The sequence below is a fragment of the Lutjanus erythropterus genome, chromosome 21 (assembly GCF_056507025.1).
Source record: "Lutjanus erythropterus isolate fLutEry1 chromosome 21, fLutEry1.hap2, whole genome shotgun sequence".
In the NCBI taxonomy this organism is placed as follows: domain Eukaryota; kingdom Metazoa; phylum Chordata; class Actinopteri; order Lutjaniformes; family Lutjanidae; genus Lutjanus; species Lutjanus erythropterus.
Window position 1 is genome coordinate 10235556 of NC_139337.1, and position 27824 is coordinate 10263379.

Consider the following 27824-nt stretch of genomic DNA (forward strand, 5'->3'; position numbering starts at 1 on the left):
AAGCTTGGGAAAAGATGCCCCCCTTAGTTTACTTGCTTAGTTTCACTCAATTCCTGAATGTCTATGGGATCATGATTATGTGTATTTGATCCCATAGATATTCAACAATTGAGCCAATATAGCCTGATATTGCTGTTTGACATAACTTATAATCACACCAAGTACATCAAATGGTCTGCCTAAAGGCATTTATTAATTTCTGACTCTGAGAAACAGTAAGATACCCCAATAAGTATCTTTGAACTATTTTTGTAACCAAATCACACATTTAGGCAATTCTATGTGATCTGTTGTTGTAACTTATGTAGTAACTTATATTTTTCATGTCCATTCACTGAACCTCCCTTGAAACTGTTTGGCATCTCCCTGGGAAGGCCCATATCTTATATTTTAAAACATCTGACCTAAACCTACATAAGTATAGTAATGCTTTATATGAGCAGTAGGGGTGGCTGATATGGATCTAAAATAACATCACTTGATATCATAACACTGTTGTTGGGTCTGGCTTGTTAACAGCAGCTTCTGTCCTCCATGCAGCTGAGAGCTTCTCCAAGGGTCCTTTGAAATTAGTATCATTAATCAATTAGCATCATTATTATTATGGAATTGATCATTTGTATATATAGTAATGTATTTGGTCTGCACATTCTGAAATCTTAGCATAATCACACACACACACACACACACACACACACACACACACACACACACACTAATATATTTGGGAAACAAATAGGCATCAAAAACAAAGTATGTAACTTTTAATGTTATGATTATAAATGTTTACTCCTTATATGTTTAGGACATAGGTAAGCACCAAACCAACATATGTATTTTTCTAATGTTTTTATGAGTTTTTACAGCTACCAAACACTGTTATTGCGATGATAAATATTGAAATATTAATATTAAACATCTGTGTTTATAATAACCAGATCCTGAAACGTAGATGTGACAGGTGGGTTTTCTGAATAAAGAGCATGAACGTTTACATTTAACTGATTTTGATTAATCATTTTGATTCAGTGATTGATGAACATATATACATACATATATATCTGTAGGGGGGGACATTGATGAACATACATATATCTATACAACTACAGTCTGTGTGTGTGTGTGTGTGTGTGTGTGTGTGTGTGTGTGTGTGTGTGTGTGTGTGTGTGTGTGTCTTGCACAGCTTTTTCCGTGTGTTGTAACTCTGCATGAATGAAAGAGGCACATTCTCCGTTTGCTCTTGCCACATCCAATATGGCGGCGACGTCGACGTATGATTCAGCGCTCAATGCGGCGTCTACGTATACATGTCTATGCCTACGTCTATGCACGTGAGAACGCAGAAGCGCAGATGTCAGTGTGTGTCAGCTTGTAGGCGATAAAACTGATTCTTCCAACAGAAGTCTTCCTGTGACGGAAAAAATCCTGATCACTTGAGGACCACAAGAAAAGTGTCTGTCAGTAAGTAGAGGATGAGTCTCATTCAGTTTGTGATATTCGGGTTAGTTTGTTTTAAGTTGGTGTAAGATCTTTTCCTATATCATTTTACCTGATGGGTTAAACGGGACAGGCATTATGATAACGTTACAGGCTGGGCTGGAATGATCCTCTGTTCTGATTACAGAGCATTTGGACCTGAATAAACAGTTAACACTGATTTGTGTTCACATGTTTTTATTTTAGCAATCAGACGCAGCGTTATGGGGGTCCTAACGGGCCTGGGTCCACCGACTTATACAACTGGTCCACCTTAAATGACTGGCAGAACATATATTTTCTTGCGCATCGCACCGCGATCTCTCTCCTCTCTCCTGACGACGTTAACAGGGGCAGGAGATTGGAGAGCGCTGTGATCGGGGCTGGGAGAGATGCTCTTATTTTGGATAGCATAGAGCTACCTGTGCTTTCCGCCTCGCCACGTACGGTTCGTTTAAAAAAACGCTGATATTTTTGCGTGGGGACAGTTGGGGAACCTCCTACCCCCTTTGTGTTTGTTTGTTATTGTTGTTTACCGTAACTCTCTCTCCTCCGCTCTCTGAGTGTGGGTGGGTGTGTCTGTACAATAAAATCCTACTGGTGGTAACAAGCTCTACTTTATTTGATTACTTTTAAGGGTAGAATAACCCGTTTTAAAATATATTGAATAGAAGAGTAACAACATTAAATATCAAAACAAAACAAGGGAAAAAACCTCAATACCAAACCAAACTGTGATGATATACACAATGTTAAATGTGAATTATTTTATTTAAGAGGTTTTCAAACTGGGGTTTGGGGGACAACAGGGATCATTGAATAAGATGTAGGGGGATCCCAAAAGAGAGGCAGAATATTTTAACTTTTAACAGATTTTTTTTTTTTAAATTGGATCCTCAAGGGTAGAAATGGGCTTGGTTATTTGTTAAAATAATTTTTTTGATGTTGTCATTTTCTTGTTTTTTAACAATGCAATAAATATTGCATCATGGACTTTATATTGTGGTATTATTGCACCTTGAGTTTTTGGTATTGTTACATCCCAAATCTTGAAAATAACTCTTCTTGGTCTATTTTTTAATGCTGTTTTTATTCAAGTAGAAAGTCAGCAGCTGCAAAATGTCTTCTATTATAGACTTTGTAACATTCTGGTTTTTATCATGTTATTTCCTGTTTTATTTTGTAATACTACCTCTTGTGTCTTTTCAGTTTCCTGTGTTTTCCCACCTCTCATCAACCACACCTGAGGCCTCTTACTCACCTGCCCCTGATTACCCTCCTTGCCATCCTTGTGTATATATACCCCCATCAGCTCCACATGCCTTTGCCAGATTGTTTTTGTTCTCAGTGATGCTGCTTCTAGCTTTCGCTGTGTTAGGCTCCATGGTTTGTTTGGACTTTGACTGTTTATAGGATTTTAGTATTGTGCCTCTTTTCCTGTCTGTTTTGTTTGCCTTTTTGGACTCTAGTAAAGACAGTGACTTTTGTTTGAACCTCACTCTGCCTCCTGTGTGTTTCTCTGCACCTGAGTCTCAGCCTTCCAGAGTTGTTACAGACTTTTGTTTCTAAATGCAAATGAAGCAAATAAACACAAAAAGAAACAAAGAAGGGGGGCTGTATAGCAGAGAACCAGGGGTGTTATAATACAGCTGATGCACCTGAAAATTGTTCTATATGAGATGGTAAATTCACTCCATCCTTATAAACATTTATCAGATGTGTCTGTTTTGAGTCTTAAAGCAAATGTTATTTTTTATATTACAAAAGTATCTATTTATCTATTTGGTGGTGACAGCAATATTCTAAACGCTGCTTTAGGAAAGCCAAGAAGTTGTGGTGGTATCTTATTCAAGAGCAAGACCTGAAAAGAAAAGTTAATATCAATTCTTATTTTTTTTTCCATGCTGTCTCTGATTGTCTTTTAGTAGCTGTGGCTCTTAAAACATCCCCAAAACTTGTGTTAATGATTTGCTCTGAGTGCTGGTGTTATAAAGAATCTGACCATGTTTTTCCAATTAAACTCTCTCCAAATTAAAACTCTTACCAGTTCCAGATCTTGATTTTTCCTTCTTGGCCTGTTTAAAGTTTGGTGAACTTAAAACTGAGTCTTACTGGTTTTGAAATTGCTTTTATATATCGTCTATCAAGTATTTATATTCAGTGATAATCAGTGACATTGTAAAGGAACAACATTTTCAGTGGAGTTTGGTCCAGTTATATGAGAAATTGTGATACTAATCAGCCAGAGATCAAGAATTATTTTAGTAATGTAATAATAATGAATATCATTAATATAATAATTAATGAACTGCCCTGATCCTTCTTGGCAGACACGATGACTTCTTCAACTCCTCTATCCAAGGCCAACACCGCCTTCTCTCAGGCTTTGTTCAAAAAGCTGAGTGATAAAGACAAGACCGCCAATGTCTTCTACTCTCCGTTTAGCATCTCTTCAGCCCTGGCTATGGTGATGATGGGCGCCAGAGGAAACACATACACACAGATGTCAGAGGTACAATAAAAAAACACACAGACAATCTGTCTTTGTGAAACGTGACAGATTAACATTAATGACATTGCAGGTTGGTGCACCTGGTTTATTTTATGAAGCTCACATTTTACAAGATGTGTAATTACTTTGTTCATCTGGTGGACAAAATCATGCAGATTTGTACTAGAAAATAACCCATTAAGTTAACCCAGCACCTGTGTGACACGACTTCAAGCAACACTGCAGATAGTTGGCTTCATATAGTGAAGCACTGCAGGCCTGCAAGTCCTCACTCACTTTTCTTTCAGCGTGAGCATAAAGAAAGAAGAAGTCCAAAGGTAATAAAGATCTAGGTAGAGAGATCTGTACACGTTATCACTTCCCAGTATGTGTGCAGGAGACATGTCTGACTGCCTGGGTTGAGCTGGTTGGATACCAGCTGGAAGATACGTGCAGTCTTATGTTATTAAACTATGACTATACAATTGACATGACAGAGATCAGAGGTGACAGTAACATATGACTGCTGTGAAGATTTTTAGCAGTCATTTACCACAAAGTCCAGTTATGTGAATTGATTTCTTTTAACTTGTTCATTAACTAGCTGGACAACATTTACTCTACAAATACCTCAGTGTGTTGATGGAAATAATAAGTGTGTAGGTCAGCATTCAGTGATATCATCACCCAAATTTGTGAGAACATGCCATTTACCTTCTTGTTAACCGTTATTACCATTTAGAAGCACACCCGGTTAGGAATCACTGGTCTCAAACAATGCAAGCCTATAACTCTTGTGTTTGCTGACCCCCATAGATTTAAGGTCTTAACTTGCTCAAGTGTATGCAGGGTGTGGTGAGTACACCTGTTCAACACTGTTGGGTGTGGTTACCCCTAAGGAATTAGGGAATTTTGTCTGATCAACTATTTGACTGTGTGGCCTAATTTTTGATCCATTTTCCCTATTTAAAAGTAATGCACTGTGCAAGTTCTGCAAAACACGACCTGACCCACACATTGCTGTTAGGGTGACATTTTAACTTCCTGCACAGCCACACAGACACATGATATCTAACTTAACTGTGAACATTACCAATTACACCCCTAGGTCCTCTGCTTCATTGAGGCAGAAGATCAACTAATGCAGGTTCCAATGCAGAGCTTCCATGCAGAGAGTTTCCAGTCCAGCCTGCCACAGCATCTGCAGGAGTGATAAACTGTGGGGCTTTACTAACTGTCTGGTAGGTGTCATCTGGTGAGGGGATCCTTGGAGACGAAGACGCGGTGGTTCCGCCTCCGTTTTCACATGGCTTTGCTTGTTGATTTCCAATCTACCTCTGTCCATGCCACACAGGAATGTCCTGGCTTTTCTTTGTGCAGTTTCTTCCTGTTGTGCTCTTTATTTCTAACAAGCAGCTGCTGAAAACCACAGTGTGATTAGACTTAACCATCAGAAGTTTGACCCATTGCAAAAAAACAAAAAAACAAAATGCATTGATAAAATAGAGTACACACAAATTGAGCTGTTTCCTGTTGTTGTACTACTCTGATAACTCATTGGCTGTCCACAGAAGATTATTATGTATGTCTTCCTGATTTGGATGCACAGCAGCCAAAACATGCCATCCTGAATTCTTACAAAAGGACAGACATTTGTTTTAAAGATAACCACATGAGTAACAACATGGTGGAGGGACGGTGTGTCTTCATACTGGTCAGACTTGGGCAGGCATTTCCATGGGTTCTTTAAAGTTGGTGCTAAAGGTGTTAAAGTGGTCCCTCTGTGTTTTCCATGTCAGTTTTTTATTGTATATTTTGTGTTTTATGCCACATTTTTCAGTCTGTGTTGTGAGGTTTTGCATTAACTTTGACTTGAAATGATTTAGATGTTCTAAGATTAAAAGAGTACACCAGTATAAAAATGTACCAAATTCATCACCTTGACCATTAAGTGAAATTCCAAGTCATCCATTTCTTTCTTGTTGATCATTATGGACCAATCTATCTGTCTGGCTGACTTGAATGTTTTTTTTAATGACCAATTGATTTTTAATAGTTTTACAACAAAATATCTATTTTTAGAGTTACTTCACATTTTCTATTCTCATCATTTAATGGGTAAGATGAGCACCAATCCAGTCTAATACACTGTTTATAATAGAATGGTCTGTTGTTCACTCAGTGCATGTCTGTAATACTTGTCTTCTTTTTCCACAGTGCCTGAAAACCAAGGATTGTCAGGATGATGTCCACGTTAGCTTTGCCAAGCTGCTCAATAAGCTCAATAAGGCAGATGCTCCGTATGCCCTCAGTGTCGCCAACAGACTGTACGGGGAACAGTCCTACCAGTTTGTTCAGGTGTGTGTATTCCAGTGTGTGTCTTCTTGAGTAGGTGTGCTTCTGTTTGCGTATTATTAGGCTGGAGTGAATGCAAGCAAGAAATGCAGTGATTGTAAAAAAAAAACAAAAAAAAACACAAAAAAAAACACAGTTCTGGCTATAATGACCTATATTCCACTATGTTAAAGGTACAATATGCAGGATTTTTCAGTCGCTGCTTGTAAACACACTATTCAAAGTTGGCCCCTACTCTCCAGCCCAACAAACGAGATAGTGAGACAGCAGCATTGGTCAAGAAAGCTAGAGAGTGAATGAAGTGAGGAAGCAGCACTAGTGAGAACAAAGCAGTGAATTTGAGAAAGAGAATGATATTTTCTGATTGTTTCATAGAACTTATGTTCTAAAACACAAATAAACACACCCACACCTCTGCACAAGCAGACACCATCACACACTTACAGTTGGTCATAAGTGATGATTGAGAGGGATTCATTTTAAATAAGTGTATACATTGTTCTTAAAGAAAATCCTGCATATTGTGCCTTAAATCAAAGAGAAATTTTTTTGGGGGGGATCAGATTCAGTAAATATGTTGTTGATGGTTTCAGGATTTCTTATCAAACACCAAGAAGTACTACAAAGCAGAGCTGGAGTCTGTGGACTTTATAACCAGCTCAGAGGCGGCAAGGCTGAACATCAACAGCTGGGTGGAGAACCAGACACAAGGTAATTTATACACACTAACATACACACTTACCAGTTTGTTAATCATCCTGCATGTCGCCTTCGTTCAACGCACTTTTAGTGATGAATAGAAAAATCCTGAGATGAGCTCACATTTTTGGATGCAGAAGTAATTGTTAAATCAGAATTCCAACTGACGAAATTACACATCGCCAACACCCTGTTTTACTAATACAGTTGAGCCAGATTGGTACCTGGCAGAAACTCTGTCTCCTGTTTTCTGTAGTCTACGTGGATATGCTGTGTGTTTGGCTTATCTATGGTAAAAAGAAAAACAAATTTAAAAGACGTTGCTTGAGGACCTGTAAAAGTGACATATATCTGCAGCATTGTTAGCTACTCAGATACATCCAATAGTTAGCGTTAACAAAATGTTAGCTCATTGGCTAGCTACTTTACAGTGATAATTAGCTAGCTAGTTAGCTAGCGTTTTACTAGCATTAGGTATCAGCTGTAACTAGCAAGCTAACAATGCATGCAGATTTTGCAAGCTAGTAACCATGTTGCAAAAATTAGATAACTTTAAGCTATTCCAAGGAGTTTTTAGCTGGGTATGAAAGAGTCTTAATTTAGTACTGATGCTTCTGTGTGACCTACATAAGCAAATGTGGCCATCCATGATAGGATCTACTATTTCTGTATAGAAAGAAGTTAGCCTGTGTTTACATTTTCCCAGGTAACATTTCAGTGAGTTGTACATTAACTAGTTAAAAAGAAGCAGGTGGAGAGGGCCCTCAAAAATGACAAAATATTAAAGTTCCTTGTAGTAGCTTTAAGATGTGACTAAATGTCACTTTTACAGGTCCCCCAGGAACATCTTTTAACTCTTTAAATCTAAATATAAAAGACATAGTTAAGTAAAGGAAAGAAAAAAGGACAAATTTGACAGGGGTTCCACTGGTACCAAGCTAGCTCAACTGTTATTGGAGCACAGAGTATAAAGAGGGGGGACTAAGGAAAGGTCCCTTCAGGGTCAAAACTTGATATTGTTTCATTTGTGTGACATTGCTTCACATGTATCCATGTTGTCTACCAGGTAAAATTAAGGATCTGCTAGCCCAGGACGTGGTGGACGCCATGACCAGGCTGGTGCTGGTCAATGCCATCTACTTCAAAGGCAACTGGAACGAGCAGTTTGAGGAGAGTGACACAAGAGATGCTCCGTTTAAAATCAATATGGTAACAGCTGCAACTGCTCAATCACAACATTAAATGGACCAACACTAGTTGACAAAAGAACTAGAAAATTAAGAAAAGTTACTGTCTTAAGGTCAAATGTGTACTTTGGTGCATTGGTGGTGCATGGTGCACATGGTGCATATGCCATTGTTTGGCACAATATTGCAGAAATGTAATGTGTTTTCTTTAGTGTATGATCTCCTGAAAATAACACTTTGTTCAGACTGTGTGTTTCTCAGATCAGATCTGTAAGACAGCTTGTCCACACTGTTATTTGTAAGTAATCAGTGTCCAGACATCACCAACCTATCTGGATGGGTTTCTATGGTAATGATGAAGCCATCTGTAGCACTACAGTAACTACATTCGCCGATGACATGGCTTTTTACTTGGAGAAAATACCAGAGCAGACTGCTGCAAAAATCATGTTTTTTTTTTGTTCTTTGTTTGTTTTGGTTTGTTTTTTGTTATTCATACTTTGTAAAAAATCAATCTGGATTCTTACAGTCTGAGACTTGTTTTTTCATGACCTTTGAATGAACCATTTATATCTCCAGAGGATGCAGGTCCTCTTCCTTGGAGTCCACGTCGCATCACCATGTTTCTACAGTAGCCCAGAACAGACGTGCTACACCCTTGTTCTAGAGAGGAACTTTAGCATTTTTCACAAATTTCACAGCCACCATAGGTTCTCCTACAGGCTTGGACAGAAGGGTGAGATGGGGGGTGTAAGGTGCAGGGAAGAACTTCATAGGCGTTCGAATGCTTAATTTCTCTTTATTTATTTATCAATATATTCAATCTTAACCAGTGGCGGGGCAAGGGTCCTTGGGGGCCCCAAGCAAGAAATTTATGGGGCCCCCACCCCATAGGTGCAAAGCGCCGCACCGCACCGCCACACCGCACCGCCGCACCGCACCGCATGCCCCCCCCTAGCGGGGGCCCCCTAAAAGCCGGGGCCCCAGGCAAATGCCTGGTTTGCCTGTTGGCACGCCCCGCCCCTGATCTTAACTTTAGGGAAAAGGGAGATGGGAACAAAGGAGTTTGAGTTTCTTGAGCGCAATTCGCGCGCTTCTACCGCTCTGCTTTGTCTTCGAGGGGGCCTCCTCCTCCGGGATTCACTCATACCATATTTGGACAAGTGCGTCACTCAAAAGGTGGAGGTGATTCCCCTCTATGAACTACAAACGGGCGCAACACGGGGTATTCTGCTGGTTGCAGTCTGCAACCTCATCAGCCATTAAATCATACACACTGGTCCTTTCATGCACCTGTAGATATACTGTAGAGTATGGGAAAGTAACTTAATGCAGGATGAAAAAAAGTGTTTTGCTGCCCTGTCTGGTTGAAAGTTTCAAATATATTTCACCTCTGAACACACTCATCAATGACACCACGTTATACTGACCACACTGTACACATCACATCACTGCAACAAGTTGATGTGCACAAGACTTCAACTGATGTTAAGACGTGTAATTTTTCTGTTCGCCATTTTCAGAATGAAACCAAGACAGTGAAGATGATGTACCAGAAATCCAAGTTCCCTTTGACCTTCATCCCTGAAGTCAAATGTCAGGTAATCAAGAACATTGGTTAATTAATCAGCAACATTAAGACAGTCATTCAGATTGTCTGTCAGTCGATCAACCAGCTGTTAAGTGACCAGGCGACAACAGAACCAATCATGTATTACCTTTGTTAATGAAGTTAAGTGGGACTTGGCAATCTTGAAGATTGCTATCGCCTGCATGTCTTTCTGCATGTCATTCTGTGGCTGCTCCTGACTGTTCTGTTACTCCCTCTAATATTTCAAACTGATCTGCTGTCAAAAAACAGTCAAAAATGACTGCTGTCTTGTTTTGTAGATGCACTTTTGAAGAACAATAAAGGTTAAGTACAAAGCCCACTGACTAACATTGCATTTCCTATGGCTCCTTCATAATAAATGTCAGCTTGTGTTTCACCAGGTAATGATTTTAAAGTGAAGCTGCAGCAGTAGGAAATGTTTGCTTGACTTTGCATTAGATTTCAGCTTCTTGTTTGTGAACTTTTTCTGGTTTTTTCTTTACTCCTTTATGACAGTTAACTGAATGTCTTTGCATTATGGACAAAACAACATTTGAGGATGTCATCTTTGGCTTTGAGAAACACTGATCAACATTTTCACCATTTTCTGGATAAATAAATGAACATTGCAATACTTTGATCAGTGGGCCGTTGTATTACCTCATGTGGTGATAAATCATGTATTTAAATGAAAATCTTTGAGATTCACACTTTAATGAAATGTCCATGGTATGTCATTGAGATTGACAATTACTCAAAGAGGAATGGATAAGATTTTAGTCATGATCCACACTTTTTTCTTTTTGCCTACAAATTACAACACTGATTACCGAACAAGAGTTTTGTTTGTGTCATGTAATCCCATGAGCTGTCCTCTTTAAAAAAAACAAGCAAACAGACCAGTGTATATATATATTTGCTGTAATGTTTGAAACCTTGTGTTGGACAGATCCTGGAGATGCCTTACAAAGGGAAGAAGCTCAGCATGCTCATATTTCTACCCATGGAAATCGAGGACAGTTCAACAGGACTGGAGAAGGTAGGACTCACACACACACTTCCACACATAAAGAAACCCACAAGACACTGTCAAAGTAATAATTATTTCTGTGTCCACCCAAAGTTGGAGCAGCAGCTGACCTATGAGAACTTTGTGGAGTGGACTTGTCCAGACACGATGAAAGAAACTGAGGTCCAGGTTTGGCTGCCACGATTCAAGATGGAGGAGACATACGACATGAATGATGTCCTGATCAGTATGGGCATGGTGGACGCCTTCGACAAGGACAAGAAGAACTTCTTCGGTAGGACCATATCAGACATATCAAACTATAGGACAAGGAATCTCTGTCTGCATGTATGTAACTCACCTCTCTTGAGAACTGTTCATCTGACATACTTCAAACTTGTCAGGTGTTTCTGTGGAGCCAATGAGGTGACTGCATCCTGTCATGATTCCTCCAGAGAACTAAATTACAGCTAAAAAAAACTTCCCACACAATTATTTTAAGTGTTGGAGCATTTTAGACACAGATCGAACAGTGTGATACTCTGCAAAGTGTTTTAAAGTAATATATGAGAGAACATGGCTTAAACTAAGGTTACAGACTGTTATTACAGTGTGTGACTGTTGTTACAGTAAATTGTTTCAGTTTTTTATCTTGCCCCACACGGACAAAAAAGTACATTGGGATTATCTTAAAACTCACCTCCAGTGAAAATCACGTTTTTAACCTTGTTAACATGTTCATATGTTTTTTTTCATGTTTTCCAAGACATATCAGGCATGAAATAAGTATCCATGAGACCAGACTTTATTTAAAATACTGACTTTCCTTCTCTTTTGCTGACAGGCATGTCTCCTGACAACGACCTGGTGCTGTCAAAAGTCGTCCACAAGGCTTTTGTGGAGGTGAACGAGGAGGGAACGGAGGCCGCTGCTGCCACTGATGCTGTCTTCACATTCTGCTCTGCCCGTATTCTACCCACCTTCATTGCAGACCATCCCTTCCTCTTCTTCATCCGCCATAACCCCTCCAAAAGCATTCTCTTCGCTGGCCGATACTGCTCCCCTCAGTGAGCACTACTTTGCTTAGAGCAGTGTTCTTCAACTGGAGTGGCGTTACGACACAACTACTGTTGCAAGAGTGTATTTTTGGGTATTACTGGAAGAATGTTGATAATCACTGCTCTAGAGTTTCTTATAGCTAAAGAGTCCCTGTCCCAGAATTATGAGTAAAACCTGTAGTGTTGTATTTTCTGTAGTGACTCTGTTTTTATCTTGTGCCTTCCTGATCATTAGGTTCTTGCACTACTTATCTTTTGCACCTACTCTCATCCTTAGGGTCTAGTTTACTTCATGTCTGTAATGCATGTATGGTCCTGTTTGCTGCACCCTCACACCCTACCCTCGTCTATTGAAGTCTAGTTTATAGACATGTCCTTGAGGATTATTAGAAGTGTAAACAAGCAAGGTGCAGTTAAACTATATGTAATTGTACCACTATGCATATAATGAATATAGACTATAGACAACAAGAGCTTGCATTAAGGTTAAACCTATTTTTCTGTATCCTAACGCTTTTACATATGGAATAAACATGTGGTTGGCATTCATTGTTTGTCACATTTTTTGAAAATTCCTTTCATTGACATTTTCTCAGATCTGGTTCAATCACATGTGATAAGATGGATTCATGCCTCATTGTGGACGTGTTAACACGTCTGCTACCACCACCACCACCACCACCACTACTACTACTACTATAGTACTTATTGTCAACAAGAAGTCTTTACCATCACATTTCTTACTATTAATGTCAACATAAAACAGGGGTTTTCAGAGTCTGAGGCTGTGGGCCTCTCCTCAGACAAAGCTTGGGAAAAGATGCCCCCCTTAGTTTAGTTTACCTGCTTAGTTTCACTCAATTCCTGAATGTCTATGGGATCATGATTATGTGTATTTGATCCCATAGATATTCAACAACTGATCCAATATAGCCTGATATTGCTGTTTGACATAACTTAGAATCACACCAAGTACATCAAATGGTCTGCCTAAAGGCATTTATTAATTTCTGACTCTGGGAAACAGTAAGATACCCCAATAATGTATCTTTGAACTATTTTTGTAACCAAATCACACATTTAGGCAATTCTATGTGATCTGTTGTTGTAAGCTAATGTAGTAACTTATATTTTTCATGTCCATTCACTGAACCTCCCTTGAAATTGTTTGGCATCTCTCTGGGAAGGCCCATATCCCATTTTTAAAACATCTGACCTAAACCTACATAAGTATAGTAATGCTTTATATGAGCAGTAGGGGTGGGTCTAAAATATATGATATAATAATAATAAATTTTATTTATATAGCACTTTTCTTAACAAGGTTACAAAGTGCTGTACAGAAAAAATAAAAAATATGAGCAGCTGAGACAAAGAAAGAAACAGCAAGTAAAGCAACACACCATAAAAGCAGGAGGAGGTAAAAATGCATGAAGTAAAATCACATTACAAGTACAGAGATAAAAATTGGTTTAAAAAAAAAAACAAATAAAAAAATAAATAAATAAATAAAAATGTAACCGAGCCAGAGCAGTGTGGGAAAACCAAATGACTTGGATTAGCAGTTTGCAAAAGCTTTCCTATAAAGGAAGGTTTTCAGCAAAGATTTAAAAGAAGCTAATGAAGTAGCCTGTCTAATTTCGATGGGGAGACTGTTCCAAAGCCTCAGGGCTCTGACAGCAAATGTCCGGTCACCTTTGGACACGAGCCGGGATCTGGGGACAACCAGGAGAGCTGCATCCACAGACCTCAGTGACTGCTGAGGTACGTAAGGGATCAAAAGGTCCTAAAATAACATCACAACATTTTAGGGTGTTCTGCTAGAACAAATTCTTGATGATATAACATAACACTGACAACTATTTTTGGTTTAGACCTCACAATAGCTGTTGGGTTCTCCTTGCAGGATTTTTGTCTGTCATCATACTCAACCGGGTGCGTCTGCTTGAGGTGGATGAAATTGTTCTTTTTAGTGCTACAGTCTTGAACAAATTCAAACTTATTTTGATTTAAATCACTTAAACACAGATTATCAACATGCTTGTAGTCCTGGTTATTTTACATGCACGCCTCTGATGCAAAGTGAGCAAGTTAAGAGGAATTTCATAGCTTCAGCATGATGGGTATTGATTTTTTACTGAGACCTCCAGAGGTTCGACTTGTTCAAAGTGTGTTCACTGAGGAGGAAGAAGCGGCAGCAGCGCCCTCTGCTGTCCGTTAGGAGAAGTGAAAAAGCTTACAGCACCTGGTATTCCCAGGCGGTCTCCCATCCAAGTACTAACCAGGCCCGACCCTGCTTAGCTTCCGAGATCGGACGAGATCGGGCGTGTTCAGGGTGGTATGGCCGTAAGCGATAGCTATATATACAGACGGGCTCTTTATACATGCTGTAAGGCTCGGGGTGGCCATAGGGAGTACCGGGGAAATCACCGAACGACCGCTGCGCTCTCGGGCCGCGGCGGCTAGTAAAAATGCCGTATCGGAGAAACAGCGCCATCTCCTGTCGTTGCATGGGAGGTAGTAATACCACTCAGTGGTGCGGCCGCCCCCTTGCTGATCCCAGACAAGTTTAAAACACGTACGTAAGGGCTGATTCCAGATCAGCCGCGAGGTCCGCCCATTTAGCAATCAGCACTCAATTTCCTAATAGGCTCGGCTGCATTGAAAAGAAACGTCGGGTGAGGCTCATCACTATGGACAAGAAGAAGGAGAAAGGTGGTGCTGAAAAGCAAAGATTCAGAAAAAGAAAAGCTGCAAAGGCATCTGCAGCGAAATTTCCTAAGCTTGACACGTTTGGTTTCCTCAAGCCTGCTGTCAAACTAGGGACAGGTAAATACACTTATCCTGCACCTGCACTGTCATCTAGCTAATAACGTTAGCCAACGCTAACGTGTGTTGATGTCTAGAAACGCTTTGATTAATATGCGCAAAAAGCAATCGGAATGTGAGGCCCTGTTTAATGTGAGAAACGCTTGTCTTAGTTTCACAACAGACGGCTGCAGCCTCGCAGCAGACAGCAGTTCACAGTGAAGAAGAACCAGGTCCAAGCAGGAGTAGGCTTAACAGCCAGCCTGCACAAGGTTTGAGTAGCACTGTGTTTATGTTTAGCTACTCAAAGTTAGTTAAGTAACTTGAGTTCGCCTACAAACCACTGTTCATTTTTTATATAGATTCCCTATGCTGTATTTTTAGCCCACCTCATTCACACTTAAACTTTTTTTTTTTCTTGTTGAAGCTGGTGTTAGTTCCATCACCAGCAACAGCTATGATGATGTTTTGGCAACTCCAGAGTGGGTTGGAGGTAAGATTGCTCAGTCCAGTTTGAAAAAAAGAGAATTCCTATTTAAAGAGGAACTTTTCTATTTGTGATGTTAAAGGTGATCGCTCCAGTATTCTCTGTTTGCTAAAGCTCTTATTGTGATTAAATCAAGGTGCATCAGATACGCAAGAAGGTATGGAAGGGAGAGTAGTAACTGATGCATATATATATGTGTATATATATATATATATATATATATATATATATATATATATATATATATATATATATATATATATAATGTATATACATACATATAATGTATATACACACATTTACATATATATACATTTCTTTGTATTTCTCAGCAATATCTGAATATAAGCTATATTCTGGACCCATAATAATTATGTTGTTTAAAAGGATTATTTAAAAGAGTGACAAAAAACGTTTTTAGCTTTTTTACGCGCACGCGTGTGCATGAGGGCTGGTCTGGTGAAATCCCCGGGCTGAAAATGAGTCCCACCCCGACCCTGGCTCTTTATACATGCTGTAATGTCAAGTCATCTCGTTTTGATTTGTGGTGCTTTTACATCCATGACAAAGCAAATTATCTCAGTTTAATTAAAAAATAATAAACTTAAGCATTAGGCCTATGTTTAGTACATTTATCACAGCATGTAAGTAATATGACCATATAAAACTTTGGATTTATTTACTCCTTACTTGATATCATAACACTTGTTGGGTCTGGCTTATTAACAGCAGCTTGTGTCCTCCATGCAGCTGAGAGCTTCTCCAAGGCTCCTTTGAAATTAGTATCATTAATCAATTAGCATTATTATTATGGAATTGATCATTTGTATATTTGGTCTGCACAGATATATTTGGGAAACAAATAGGCATCAAAAACAATGCCCCCCTCATCAATCACTGAATATCAAAATGATTAATCAAAATCATTCAAATGTAAACGTTCATGCTCTTTAAAAACCCACCTGTCACATCTACGTTTCAGGATCTGGTTATTGTAAACACAAATGTTTAATATTAATATTTCAATATTTATCATCACAATAACAGTTACATACATTGGTAGCTGTAAAAACTCATAAAAACATTAGAACAATACATATGTTGGTTTGGTGCTTACCTATGTCCTAAACATATAAGGAGTAAACATTTATAATCATCACATTAAAAGTTACATACTTTGTTTTTGATGCCTATTTATTTCCCGTGTGTGTGTGTGTGTGTGTGTGTGTGTGTGTGTGTGTGTGTGTGTGTGTGTGTGAGAGAATGGGTGAATAAAGGGCATTAATTGAAATCACTTTGTAGGAAGGCGCTTTATGAAGTTTGGTCCATTTTCTTGCATTAGTTTACAGGGCAGTTCTGCCACATCCAATATGGCGGCGACGTCGAGGTATGATTCAGCGCTCAATGCGGCATCTAAGTATATTTGTCTATGGGTGGGTGTGTCTGTACCGGTTCATGGCTGCATGCTGTGAGAGAGGAGCGAGGGGGGAGACCCGCCCGTCACAGAGGAGAGGAGAAATGCATTGTAATGAATGTAATGAAATGATAGCAACGCATTCGACTCTGAAAGTTAGCTTTTTTATTTGATAAAAAAAAATAACACCTGTTATAGGCCCTTTTGATTAAAATAAAAATTAAATAATGGAATAAAAAAAAAAATCTACAACTTGAATTCCTGGGTTGGGGTCCTGTTGGTTGGGCGGGGACGTCTGTTGGGGAGGTGCGGCCCTCCTAAATGAACTATGAACACTGGGTGCCCAAGTTCAATTTTGACAGTCGTGAACCTGGTTAACTCAAGGTGTGACCTTTAAATTATAGTATAGTATATCTCAATTTAGAGCTATTTAATTTAACAGAGTAAGTAGTATGCTTATAGTACAAAAGTAATATTGAACCTTTTAACTGTTTTTTTCTACCTCATTTCATTGAAAGATCTGGAATTTTGATACTGTCTTGAATGTATGATGCTTTCAAAGTCGTCTATATTTACAATCTGCAGTTAAATTTTAGATGCACTACCAAGTGTAAGCGCCATTTATCATTTAGTAAGTTCATTACTGTTAGTGTATTTACTTGTTGAGCACAGTGAGAGAATATTTAGATTTAAAATCAGAGAATAGTGTTGAATATTTTGTAGGACTTAATTCCTGTTTGTTTTTACCTCTGAGCTTTATTTTGTCATTTTCTACAGTTTCTGTTGAGCTGTGACGAATTAATAGGAAGTGGAATTTTATTGTGAAAGGTTCTTTTCTGTGAATAAATGAGTGACGGTGGAGCCTCACGGTTGTTTTACCGTTGGCGTTTCCACCGAGCCGACTCAACGCGTAAAGCAGTCTCCTGTCATCAATGTTGTCCACAAGTGTGGTTATATGTAGAAATAAGTAGACATAAAAGTTTAGAAATGTGTAGACTAAAGATAGCCACTGCACCAAGAATGCAACTAATTACAATAAATTAAAAATAAATTGAATAGAAGAGTAACAACATTAAATATCAAAACAGCACAAGGGAAAAAACCTTAATACCATACCAAACTGTGATGATATACACAATGTTAAATGTGAATTATTTTATTTAAGAGGTTTGTCAAACTGAGGTTTGGGGGACAACAGGGGTCATTGAATAAGATGTAGGGGGTTCCCAAAAGAGAGGCAGAATATTTTAACTTTGAACAGATTTTTTTTTAATTTGGAACCTCAAGCGTAGAAATGGGCTTGGTCATTTTGATTGATCATGCCTTAAAGTGATATGAAGATTTTTTTTGTATCCAAACCCTAAAATAAAAACGTAATATTCAGAGGATATTCCTTGGGGGTCCGTGGTCTAATGTGAATCTATTGTGGGGGTCTGTGACGTGGCAAAGTTTGGGAGTCCCTGTTTTATTTCATTATTTTAATTTGACAAAAGGACTGCTACTGACTGCTGCATTGTTTTTGTTTTGCTGTTGTACATACATTATTCAAGCATTCATTGCAGTTGCACCCACAGACAATTTTTTGCACATGCTGGCTGCTTTTATTTTCTTTGTTAAAGATGGAAAGCAGAAACACTTTAAGTTAAAATGAAAACTAAATTAAATTTATATGAACAACATGTTGTATACATTAGATTTATTATTTGTTAAAAATAGAGAGAACCAGGGGTGTTATAATACAGCCGATGCACCCGAAAATTGTTCTATATGAGATGGTAAATTCACTCCATCCTTAAAAACATTTCTCAGATGTGTCTGTTTTGAGTCTTAAAGCAAATGTTAATTTTTATATTACAAAAGTATCTATTTATCTATTTGGTGGTGACAGCAATATACTGATATATGATACTTATCAGCCAGAGATCAAGAGTTATTTTAGGTTGTAATGTAATAATAATGAATATCATTAATATAATAATTAATGAACTGCCCTGATCCTTCTTGGCAGACACAATGGCTTCTTCAACTCCTCTATCCAAGGCCAACACCGCCTTCTCTCAGGCTTTGTTCAAAAAGCTGAGTGATAAAGACAAGACCGCCAATGTCTTCTACTCTCCGTTTAGCATCTCTTCAGCCCTGGCTATGGTGATGATGGGCGCCAGAGGAAACACATACACACAGATGTCAGAGGTACAATAAAAAACACACACAGACAATCTGTGTTTGTGAAACGTGACAGATTAACATTAATGACATTGCAGGTTGGTGCACCTGGTTTATTTTATGAAGCTCACATTTTACAAGATGTGTAATTGTTTTGTTCATCTGGTGGACAAAATCATGCAGATTTGTACTAGAAAATAACCCATTAAGTTAACCCAGCACCTGTGTGACACGACTTGAAGCAACACTGCAGATAGTTGGCTTCATATAGTGAAGCACTGCAGGCCTGCAAGTCCTCACTCACTTTTCTTTCAGTGTGAGCATAAAGAAAGAAGAAGTCCAAAGGTAATAAAGATCTAGGTAGAGAGATCTGTACACGTTATCACTTCCCAGTATGTGTGCAGGAGACATGTCTGACTGCCTGGGTTGAGCTGGTTGGATACCAGCTGGAAGATTCGTGCAGTCTTATGTTATTAAACTATGACTATACAATTGACATGACAGAGAGCAGAGGTGACAGTAACATATGACTGCTGTGAAGATTTTTAGCAGTCAGTTACCACAAAGTCCAGTTGTGTGAATTGATTTCTTTTAACTTGTTCATTAACTAGCTGGACAACATTTACTCTACAAATACCTCAGTGTATTGATGGAAATAATAAGTGTGTAGGTCAGCATTCAGTGATATCATCACCCAAATTTGTGAGAACATGCCATTTACCTTCTTGTTAAGCGTTATTACCATTTAAAAATGTGCCCACACTGGTACCTGGACAAAAATGATATTTCAGTCACTGGGCATGAACATATTGCTTACTATGCAAAATAAGAACATGAAAATCTTAGGCTGAAGACAAATAAAAATATACAACTAGGACAATGAAGCTATTTGCAATATTTTAAATAAGGTTGTCTAAACATATTTCTGAATATAACTTAAGATTTACAACTGAAATATCTTGTTGAATTAGTCTAAACCACTGGTTCCCAACGTTTTTTGTCTGATATCTTATTTCAATCATTTAATCCTTACTTATAGCTATCTATTTCATACCAACTTTTAAATGTTTACATTCCCTGCTAGCTTGTTAACTTGTTAACTAGTTTTCACACACTCTCAGTTGCAAGACATGGTGTTCAGGTGTGTGGATATAGTTTTAAAAACAAACAGTAATTTTAATTTTGTCAATTAAGTATTCCCTGGTGTAGAAGCACACCCAGTTAGGAATCACTGATCTCAAACAATGCAAGCCTATAAATCTTGTGTTTGCTGACCCCCATAGATTTAAGGTCTTAACTTGCTCAAGTGTATGCAGGGTGTGGTGAGTACACCTGTTCAACACTGTTGGGTGTGGTTACCCCTAAGGAATTCAGTCACTTCTCTCTGATCAACTATTTGACTGTGTGGCCTAATTTTTGATCCATTTTCCCTATTTAAAAGTAATGCACTGTGCAAGTTCTGCAAAACACGACCTGACCCACACATTGCTGCTAGGGTGACATTTTAACTTCCTGCACAGCCACACAGACACATGATATCTAACTTAACTGTGAACATTACCAATTACACCCCTAGGTCCTCTGCTTCATTGAGGCAGAAGATCAACTAATGCAGGTTCCAATGCAGAGCTTCCATGCAGAGAGTTTCCAGTCCAGCCTGCCACAGCATCTGCAGGAGTGATAAACTGTGGGGCTTTACTAACTGTCTGGTAGGTGTCATCTGGTGAGGGGATCCTTGGAGACGAAGACGCGGTGGTTCCGCCTCCGTTTTCACATGGCTTTGCTTGTTGATTTCCAATCTACCTCTGTCCATGCCACACAGGAATGTCCTGGCTTTTCTTTGTGCAGTTTCTTCCTGTTGTGCTCTTTATTTCTAACAAGCAGCTGCTGAAAACCACAGTGTGATTAGACTTAACCATCAGAAGTTTGACCCATTGCAAAAAAACAAAAAAACAAAATGCATTGATAAAATAGAGTACACACAAATTGAGCTGTTTCCTGTTGTTGTACTACTCTGATAACTCATTGGCTGTCCACAGAAGATTATTATGTATGTCTTCCTGATTTGGATGCACAGCAGCCAAAACATGCCATCCTGAATTCTTACAAAAGGACAGACATTTGTTTTAAAGATAACCACATGAGTAACAACATGGTGGAGGGACGGTGTGTCTTCATACTGGTCAGACTTGGGCAGGCATTTCCATGGGTTCTTTAAAGTTGGTGCTAAAGGTGTTAAAGTGGTCCCTCTGTGTTTTCCATGTCAGTTTTTTATTGTATATTTTGTGTTTTATGCCACATTTTTCAGTCTGTTGTGAGGTTTTGCATTAACTTTGACTTGACATGATTTAGATGTTCTAAGATTAAAAGAGTACACCAGTATAAAAATATACCAAATTCATCACCTTGACCATTAAGTGAAATTCCAAGTCATCCATTTCTTTCTTGTTGATCATTATGGACCAATCTATCTGTCTGGCTGACTTGAATGTTTTTTTTAATGACCAATTGATTTTTAATAGTTTTACAACTAATTTTCTATTTTTAGAGTTACTTCACATTTTCTATTCTCATCATTTAATGGGTAAGATGAGCACCAATCCAGTCTAATACACTGTTTATAATAGAATGGTCTGTTGTTCGCTCAGTGCATGTCTGTAATACTTGTCTTCTTTTTCCACAGTGCCTGAAAACCAAGGATTGTCAGGATGATGTCCACGTTAGCTTTGCCAAGCTGCTCAATAAGCTCAATAAGGCAGATGCTCCGTATGCCCTCAGTGTCGCCAACAGACTGTACGGGGAACAGTCCTACCAGTTTGTTCAGGTGTGTGTATTCCAGTGTGTGTCTTCTTGAGTAGGTGTGCTTTTGTTTGCGTATTATTAGGCTGGAGTGAATGCAAGCAAGGAATGCAGTGATTGTAAAAAAAAAACAAAAAACACAGTTCTGGCTGTAATGACCTATATTCCACCATGTTAAAGGTACAATATACAGGATTTTTCAGTTGCTGCCTGTAAACACACTATTCAAAGTTGGCCCCTCCTCTCCAGCCCAACAAACGAGATAGTGAGACAGCAGCATTGGTCAAGAAAGCTAGAGAGTGAATGAAGTGAGGAAGCAGCACTAGTGAGAACAAAGTGGTGAATTTGAGAAAGAGAATGATATTTTCTGATTGTTTCATAGCAGTTATGTTCTAAAGCACAAATAAACACACCCACACCTCTGCACAAGCAGACACCATCACACACTTACAGTTGGTCATAAGTGATGATTGAGAGGGATTCATTTTAAATAAGTGTATACATTGTTCTTAAAGAAAATCCTGTATATTATGCCTTAAATCAAAGAGAAATTTTTGTTTGGGGGATCAGATTCAGTAAATATGTTGTTGATGGTTTCAGGATTTCTTATCAAACACCAAGAAGTACTACAAAGCAGAGCTGGAGTCTGTGGACTTCAAAACCAGCTCAGAGGCGGCAAGGCTGAACATCAACAGCTGGGTGGAGAACCAGACACAAGGTAATTTATACACACTAACATACACACTTACCAGTTTGTTAATCATCCTGCATTTCGCCTTCGTTCAATGCACTTTTAGTGATGAATAGAAAAATCCTGAGATGAGCTCACATTTTTGGATGCAGAAGTAATTGTTAAATCAGAATTCCAACTGACTTAATTACACATCGACATGCAAACCTGAATGTCCTTACGATGCCATAAGTTTAAAGGTTTTCTCAATGGTGGCTTGAAAAGGGGCAGAATTTAAGTCTGAGTGCTACTCTCATCTGATTTTCTTGGTATAAGGCAGATGTTTCCATGTCGATGTAGAAATTATGCAGTAAATAGTCCTGAAAATTGAAGACCTTTTTATGTGTCCTAATTAAAATAATGATTCAGCATTCCTTCCCAAATTCCACCCTGTTTTACTAATACAGTTGAGCGACATTGATACCTGGCAGAAACGCTGTCTCCTGTTTTCTGTAGTCTACGTGGATATGCTGTGTGCTTGGCTTATCTATGTTAAAAAGAAAAACAAATTTAAAAGACGTTGCTTGAGGACCTGTAAAAGTGACATATATCTGCAGCATTGTCAGCTACCGAGATGCATCTGATAGTTAGCGTTAACAAAATGTTAGCTCATTGGCTAGCTACTTTACAGTGATAATTAGCTAGCTAGTTAGCTACGTTTTACTGGCATTAGGTATCAGCTGTAACTAGTATGCGAACAATGTTTGCAGATTTTGCAAGCTAGTAACCATGTTGCAAAAATTAGATAACTTTAAGCTATTCCAAGGAGTTTTTAGCTGGGTATGAAAGAGTCTTAATTTAATACTGATGCCTCTATGTGACCTACATAAGAAAATGTGGCCATCCATGATAGGATCTACTATTTCTGTATAGTTATTTTTAGTGCCTACCACTGGGTTGGATTCTCCATGAAATTATTAGAAATGAGCCTGTGTTTACATTTTCCCAGGTAACATTTCAGTGAGTAGTACATTAACTAGTTAAAAAGAAGCAGGTGGAGAGGGCCCTCAAAAATGACAAAATATTAAAGTTCCTTGTAGTAGCTTTAAGATGTGACTAAATGTCACTTTTACAGGTCCCCCAGGAACATCTTTTAACTCTTTAAATCTTCAACATTCTGTTTTCTTTTCAACATAGATAAGCCAAAGACATAGTTAAGTAAAGCACAGAAAAAAGGTCAAATTTGACAGGGGTTCCACTGGTACCAAGCTAGCTCAACTGTTATTGGAGCACAGAGTATAAAGAGGGGGGACTAAGGAAAGGTCCCTTCAGGGTCAAAACTTGATAATTGTTTCATTTGTGTGACATTGCTTCACATGTATCCATGTTGTCTACCAGGTAAAATTAAGGATCTGCTAGCCCAGGGCGTGGTGGACGCCATGACCAGGCTGGTGCTGGTCAATGCCATCTACTTCAAAGGCAACTGGAACAAACAGTTTAAGGAGAGTGACACAAGTGATGCTCCATTTAAAATCAATATGGTAACTGCTGCAACTGCTCAATCACAACATTAAATGGACCAACACTAGTTGACAAAAGTCAGTTAAAGTCAGTAAATATGGGGTTGGAAATATGTATTGCATGGTAGCATAGCATTTAGGCCACTGATTCTGACATCTTCATTGAAAGCAAAACAGAAAAACTTAACATAGTTAATTGTGGGACTGAGGGTCAAATGACGGTGAAATCTGATTACTAAATAAAAGGAGTATGTCCAACATTTTTGTATTGCATAGTAGTCAAGACTAGGAGGAAGTGTTAACCAACAACTTTTAACATATTATTCATGGGTTACACAAACTATGTTCCAGTAAAAAGGAATGAGGCTGAGACATCTGTTCTTACATCACATGATGTTTGTAAGAAAAAAGTTACTGTCTTAAGGTCAAATGTGTAAGATTTAGGGGGATTGTTTGACACAATATTGCAGAAATGTAATGTGTTTTCTTTAGTGTATGATCTCCTGAAAACTTTGTTCAGACTGTGTGTTTCTCAGATCAGATCTGTAAGACAGCTTGTCCACACTGTTATTTGTAAGTAATCAGTGTCCAGACATCACCAACCTATCTGGATGGGTTTCTATGGTAATGATGAAGCCATCTGTAGCACTACAGTAACTACATTAGCCGATGACATGGCTTTTTACTTGGAGAAAACACCAGAGCAGACTGCTGCAAAAATCATGTTTTTTTGTTCTTTGTTTGTTTTGGGTTTTTTTTTGTTATTCATACTTTGTAAAAATTCAATCTGGATTCTGACAGTCTGAGACTTGTTTTTTCATGACCTTTGAATGAACCATTTATATCTCCAGAGGATGCAGGTCCTCTTTCTTGGAGTCCACGTCGCATCACCGTGTTTCTACAAGTAGCCCAGAACAGACGTGCTACACCCTTGTTCTAGAGAGGAACTTTAGCATTTTTCACAAATTTCACAGCCACCATAGGTTCTCTTACAGGCTTGGACAGAAGGGTGAGATGGGGGGTATTCTGCTGGTTGCAGTCTGCAACCTCATCAGCCATTAAATCATACACACTGGTCCTTTCATGCACCTGTAGATATACTGTAGAGTATGGGAAAGTAACTTAATGCAGGATGAAAAAAAGTGTTTTGCTACCCTGTCTGGTTGAAAGTTTCAAGTATATTTCACCTCTGAACACACTCATCAATGACACCACGTTATACTGACCACACTGTACACATCACATCACTGCAACAAGTTGATGTGCACAAGATTTCAACTGATGTTAAGACGTGTAATTTTTCTGTTCGCCATTTTCAGACTGAAACCAAGACAGTGAAGATGATGTACCAGAAATCCAAGTTCCCTTTGACCTTCATCCCTGAAGTCAAATGTCAGGTAATCAAGAACATTGGTTAATTAATCAGCAGCATTAAGACAGTCATTCAGATTGTCTGTCAGTCGATCAACCAGCTGTTAAGTGACCAGGCGACAACAGAACCAATCATGTATTACCTTTGTTAATGAAGTTAAGTGGGACTTGGCAATCTTGAAGATTGCTATCACCTGCATGTCTTTCTGCATGTCATTCTGTGGCTGCTCCTGACTGTTCTGTTACTCCCTCTAATATTTCAAACTGATCTGCTGTCAAAAAACAGTCAAAAATGACTGCTGTCTTGTTTTGTAGATGCACTTTTGAAGAACGATAAAGGTTAAGTACTAAGCCCACTGACTAACATTGCATTTCCTATGGCTCCTTCATAATAAATGTCAGCTTGTGTTTCACCAGGTAATGATTTTAAAGTGAAGCTGCAGCAGTAGGAAATGTTTGCTTGACTTTGCATTGGATTTCAGCTTCTTGTTTGTGAACATTTTCTGGTTTCTTTACTCCTTTATGACAGTTAACTGAATGTCTTTGCATTATGGACAAAACAACATTTGAGGATGTCATCTTTGGCTTTGAGAAACACTGATCAACATTTTCACCATTTTCTGGATAAATAAATGAACATGGCAGTACTTTGATCAGTGGGCCGTTGTATTACCTCATGTGGTGATGAATCAAGTATTTAAATAAAAATCTTTAAGATTCACACTTTAATGAAATGTCCATGGTATGTCATTGAGATTGACAATTACTCAAAGAGGAATGGATAAGACTTTAGTCATGATCTACACTTTTTTCTTTTTGCCTACAAATTACAACACTGATTACCGAACAAGAGTTTTGTTTGTGTCATGTAATCCCATGAGCTGTCCTCTTTAAAAAAAAAAAAACAAGCAAACAGACCAGTGTATATATATATTTGCTGTAATGTTTGAAACCTTGTGTTGGACAGATCCTGGAGATGCCTTACAAAGGGAAGAAGCTCAGCATGCTCATATTTCTACCCATGGAAATCGAGGACAGTTCAACAGGACTGGAGAAGGTAGGACTCACACACACACTTCCACACATAAAGAAACCCACAAGACACTGTCAAAGTAATAATTATTTCCGTGTCCACCCAAAGTTGGAGCAGCAGTTGACCTATGAGAACTTTGTGGAGTGGACTCGTCCAGACACGATGAAAGAAACTGAGGTCCAGGTTAGGCTGCCACGATTCAAGATGGAGGAGACATACGACATGAATGATGTCCTGATCAGTATGGGCATGGTGGACGCCTTCGACGAGGCAAAGAGTGACTTCTCTGGTAGGACCATATCAGACATATCAAACTATAGGACAAGGAATCTCCGTCTGCACGTGTGTAACTCGCCTCTCTTGAGAACTGTTCATCTGACGTACTTCAAACTTGTCAGGTGTTTCTGTGGAGCCAATGAGGTGACTGCATCCTGTCATGATTCCTCCAGAGAACTAAATTACAGCTAAAAAAAACTTCCCACACAATTATTTTAAGTGTTGGAGCATTTTAGACACAGATCGAACAATGTGGTGCTCTGCAAAGTGTTTTAAAATAATATATGAGAGAACATGGCTTAAACTAAGGTTACAGACTGTTATTACAGTGTGTGACTGTTGTTACAGTAAATTGTTTCAGTTTTTTATCTTGCCCCACACAGACGAAAAAATACACTGGGATTATCTTAAAACTCACCTCCAGTGAAAATCACGTTTTTAACCTTGTTAACATGTCCATATGTTTCTTTTCATGTTTTCCAAGACATATCAGGCATGAAATAAGTATCCATGAGACCAGACTTTATTTAAAATACTGACTTTCCTTCTCTTTTGCTGACAGGCATGTCTCCTGCCAACGACCTGGTGCTGTCAAAAGTCGTCCACAAGGCTTTTGTGGAGGTGAACGAGGAGGGAACGGAGGCCGCTGCTGCCACTGCTGCTGGCTTCTCATACCGCTCTGGCCGTATTCCACCCACCTTCATTGCAGACCATCCCTTCCTCTTCTTCATCCGCCATAACCCCTCCATGAGTATTCTCTTCGCTGGCCGATACTGCTCCCCTCAGTGAGCACTACTTTGCTTAGAGCAGTGTTCTTCAACTGGAGTGGCGTTACGACACAACTACTGTTGCAAGAGTGTATTTTTGGGTATTACTGGAAGAATGTTGATAATCACTGCTCTAGAGTTTCTTATAGCTAAAGAGTCCCTGTCCCATATTTTCAACACCAGAATTATGAGTAAAAACTGTAGTGTTGGATTTTCTGTAGTGACTCTGTTTTTATCTTGTGCCTTCCTGATCATTAGGTTCTTGCACTACTTATCTTTTGCACCTACTCTCATCCTTAGGGTCTAGTTTACTTCATGTCTGTAATGCATGTATGGTCCTGTTTGCTGCACCCTCACACCCTACCCTCGTCTATTGAAGTCTAGTTTATAGACATGTCCTTGAGGATTATTAGAAGTGTAAACAAGCAAGGTGCAGTTAAACTATATGTAATTGTACCACTATGCATATAATGAATATAGACTATAGACAACAAGAGCTTGCATTAAGGTTAAACCTATTTTTCTGTATCCTAATGCTTTTACATATGGAATAAACATGTGGTTGGCATACATTGTTTGTCACATTTTTTGAAAATTCCTTTCATTGACATTTTCTCAGATCTGGTTCAATCACATGTGATAAGATGGAT

General features: G+C 38.7%; 2 protein-coding genes and 1 non-coding gene across 3 annotated transcripts; 2 read left to right on the forward strand and 1 right to left on the reverse strand.

The window, feature by feature from the left end:
* Nucleotides 1-1319: 1319 nt before the first annotated feature.
* LOC146307310 (leukocyte elastase inhibitor-like) lies at nucleotides 1320-12027 on the forward strand. The gene is made up of 9 exons (XM_084746746.1): nucleotides 1320-1461; nucleotides 3807-3988; nucleotides 6185-6325; nucleotides 6916-7033; nucleotides 8088-8230; nucleotides 9732-9809; nucleotides 10749-10838; nucleotides 10923-11103; nucleotides 11653-12027. The coding sequence occupies exons 2-9, from the start codon at nucleotides 3812-3814 to the stop codon at nucleotides 11877-11879; spliced, it is 1155 nt and encodes a 384-aa protein (XP_084602872.1). The 5' UTR covers nucleotides 1320-1461; nucleotides 3807-3811; the 3' UTR covers nucleotides 11880-12027.
* A 2072-nt stretch (nucleotides 12028-14099) lies between these two features.
* LOC146307311 (5S ribosomal RNA) lies at nucleotides 14100-14218 on the reverse strand. The gene has a single exon (XR_014768941.1). It is a non-coding gene; the product is annotated as a 5S ribosomal RNA (ribosomal RNA).
* A 4336-nt stretch (nucleotides 14219-18554) lies between these two features.
* LOC146307312 (leukocyte elastase inhibitor-like) lies at nucleotides 18555-27746 on the forward strand. The gene is made up of 8 exons (XM_084746744.1): nucleotides 18555-18765; nucleotides 21422-21562; nucleotides 22138-22255; nucleotides 23606-23748; nucleotides 25047-25124; nucleotides 26066-26155; nucleotides 26240-26420; nucleotides 26970-27746. Exons 1-8 carry the CDS (start codon nucleotides 18589-18591, stop codon nucleotides 27194-27196), a joined length of 1155 nt encoding a protein of 384 aa, XP_084602870.1. The 5' UTR covers nucleotides 18555-18588; the 3' UTR covers nucleotides 27197-27746.
* Nucleotides 27747-27824: the final 78 nt, after the last annotated feature.

Coding starts and splice junctions, on each gene's coding strand:
- LOC146307310 (XM_084746746.1), top strand. CDS start 3,812: ATGACTTCTTCAACTCCTCTATCCAAGGCCAACACCGCCTTCTCTCAG. Junction 10,839..10,922: donor GTTCAACAGGACTGGAGAAG/GTAGGACTCACA, acceptor GTCCACCCAAAG/TTGGAGCAGCAGCTGACCTA. Junction 11,104..11,652: donor GGACAAGAAGAACTTCTTCG/GTAGGACCATAT, acceptor TTTTGCTGACAG/GCATGTCTCCTGACAACGAC.
- LOC146307312 (XM_084746744.1), top strand. CDS start 18,589: ATGGCTTCTTCAACTCCTCTATCCAAGGCCAACACCGCCTTCTCTCAG. Junction 21,563..22,137: donor AGTCCTACCAGTTTGTTCAG/GTGTGTGTATTC, acceptor TGATGGTTTCAG/GATTTCTTATCAAACACCAA. Junction 25,125..26,065: donor TCCCTGAAGTCAAATGTCAG/GTAATCAAGAAC, acceptor TGTGTTGGACAG/ATCCTGGAGATGCCTTACAA.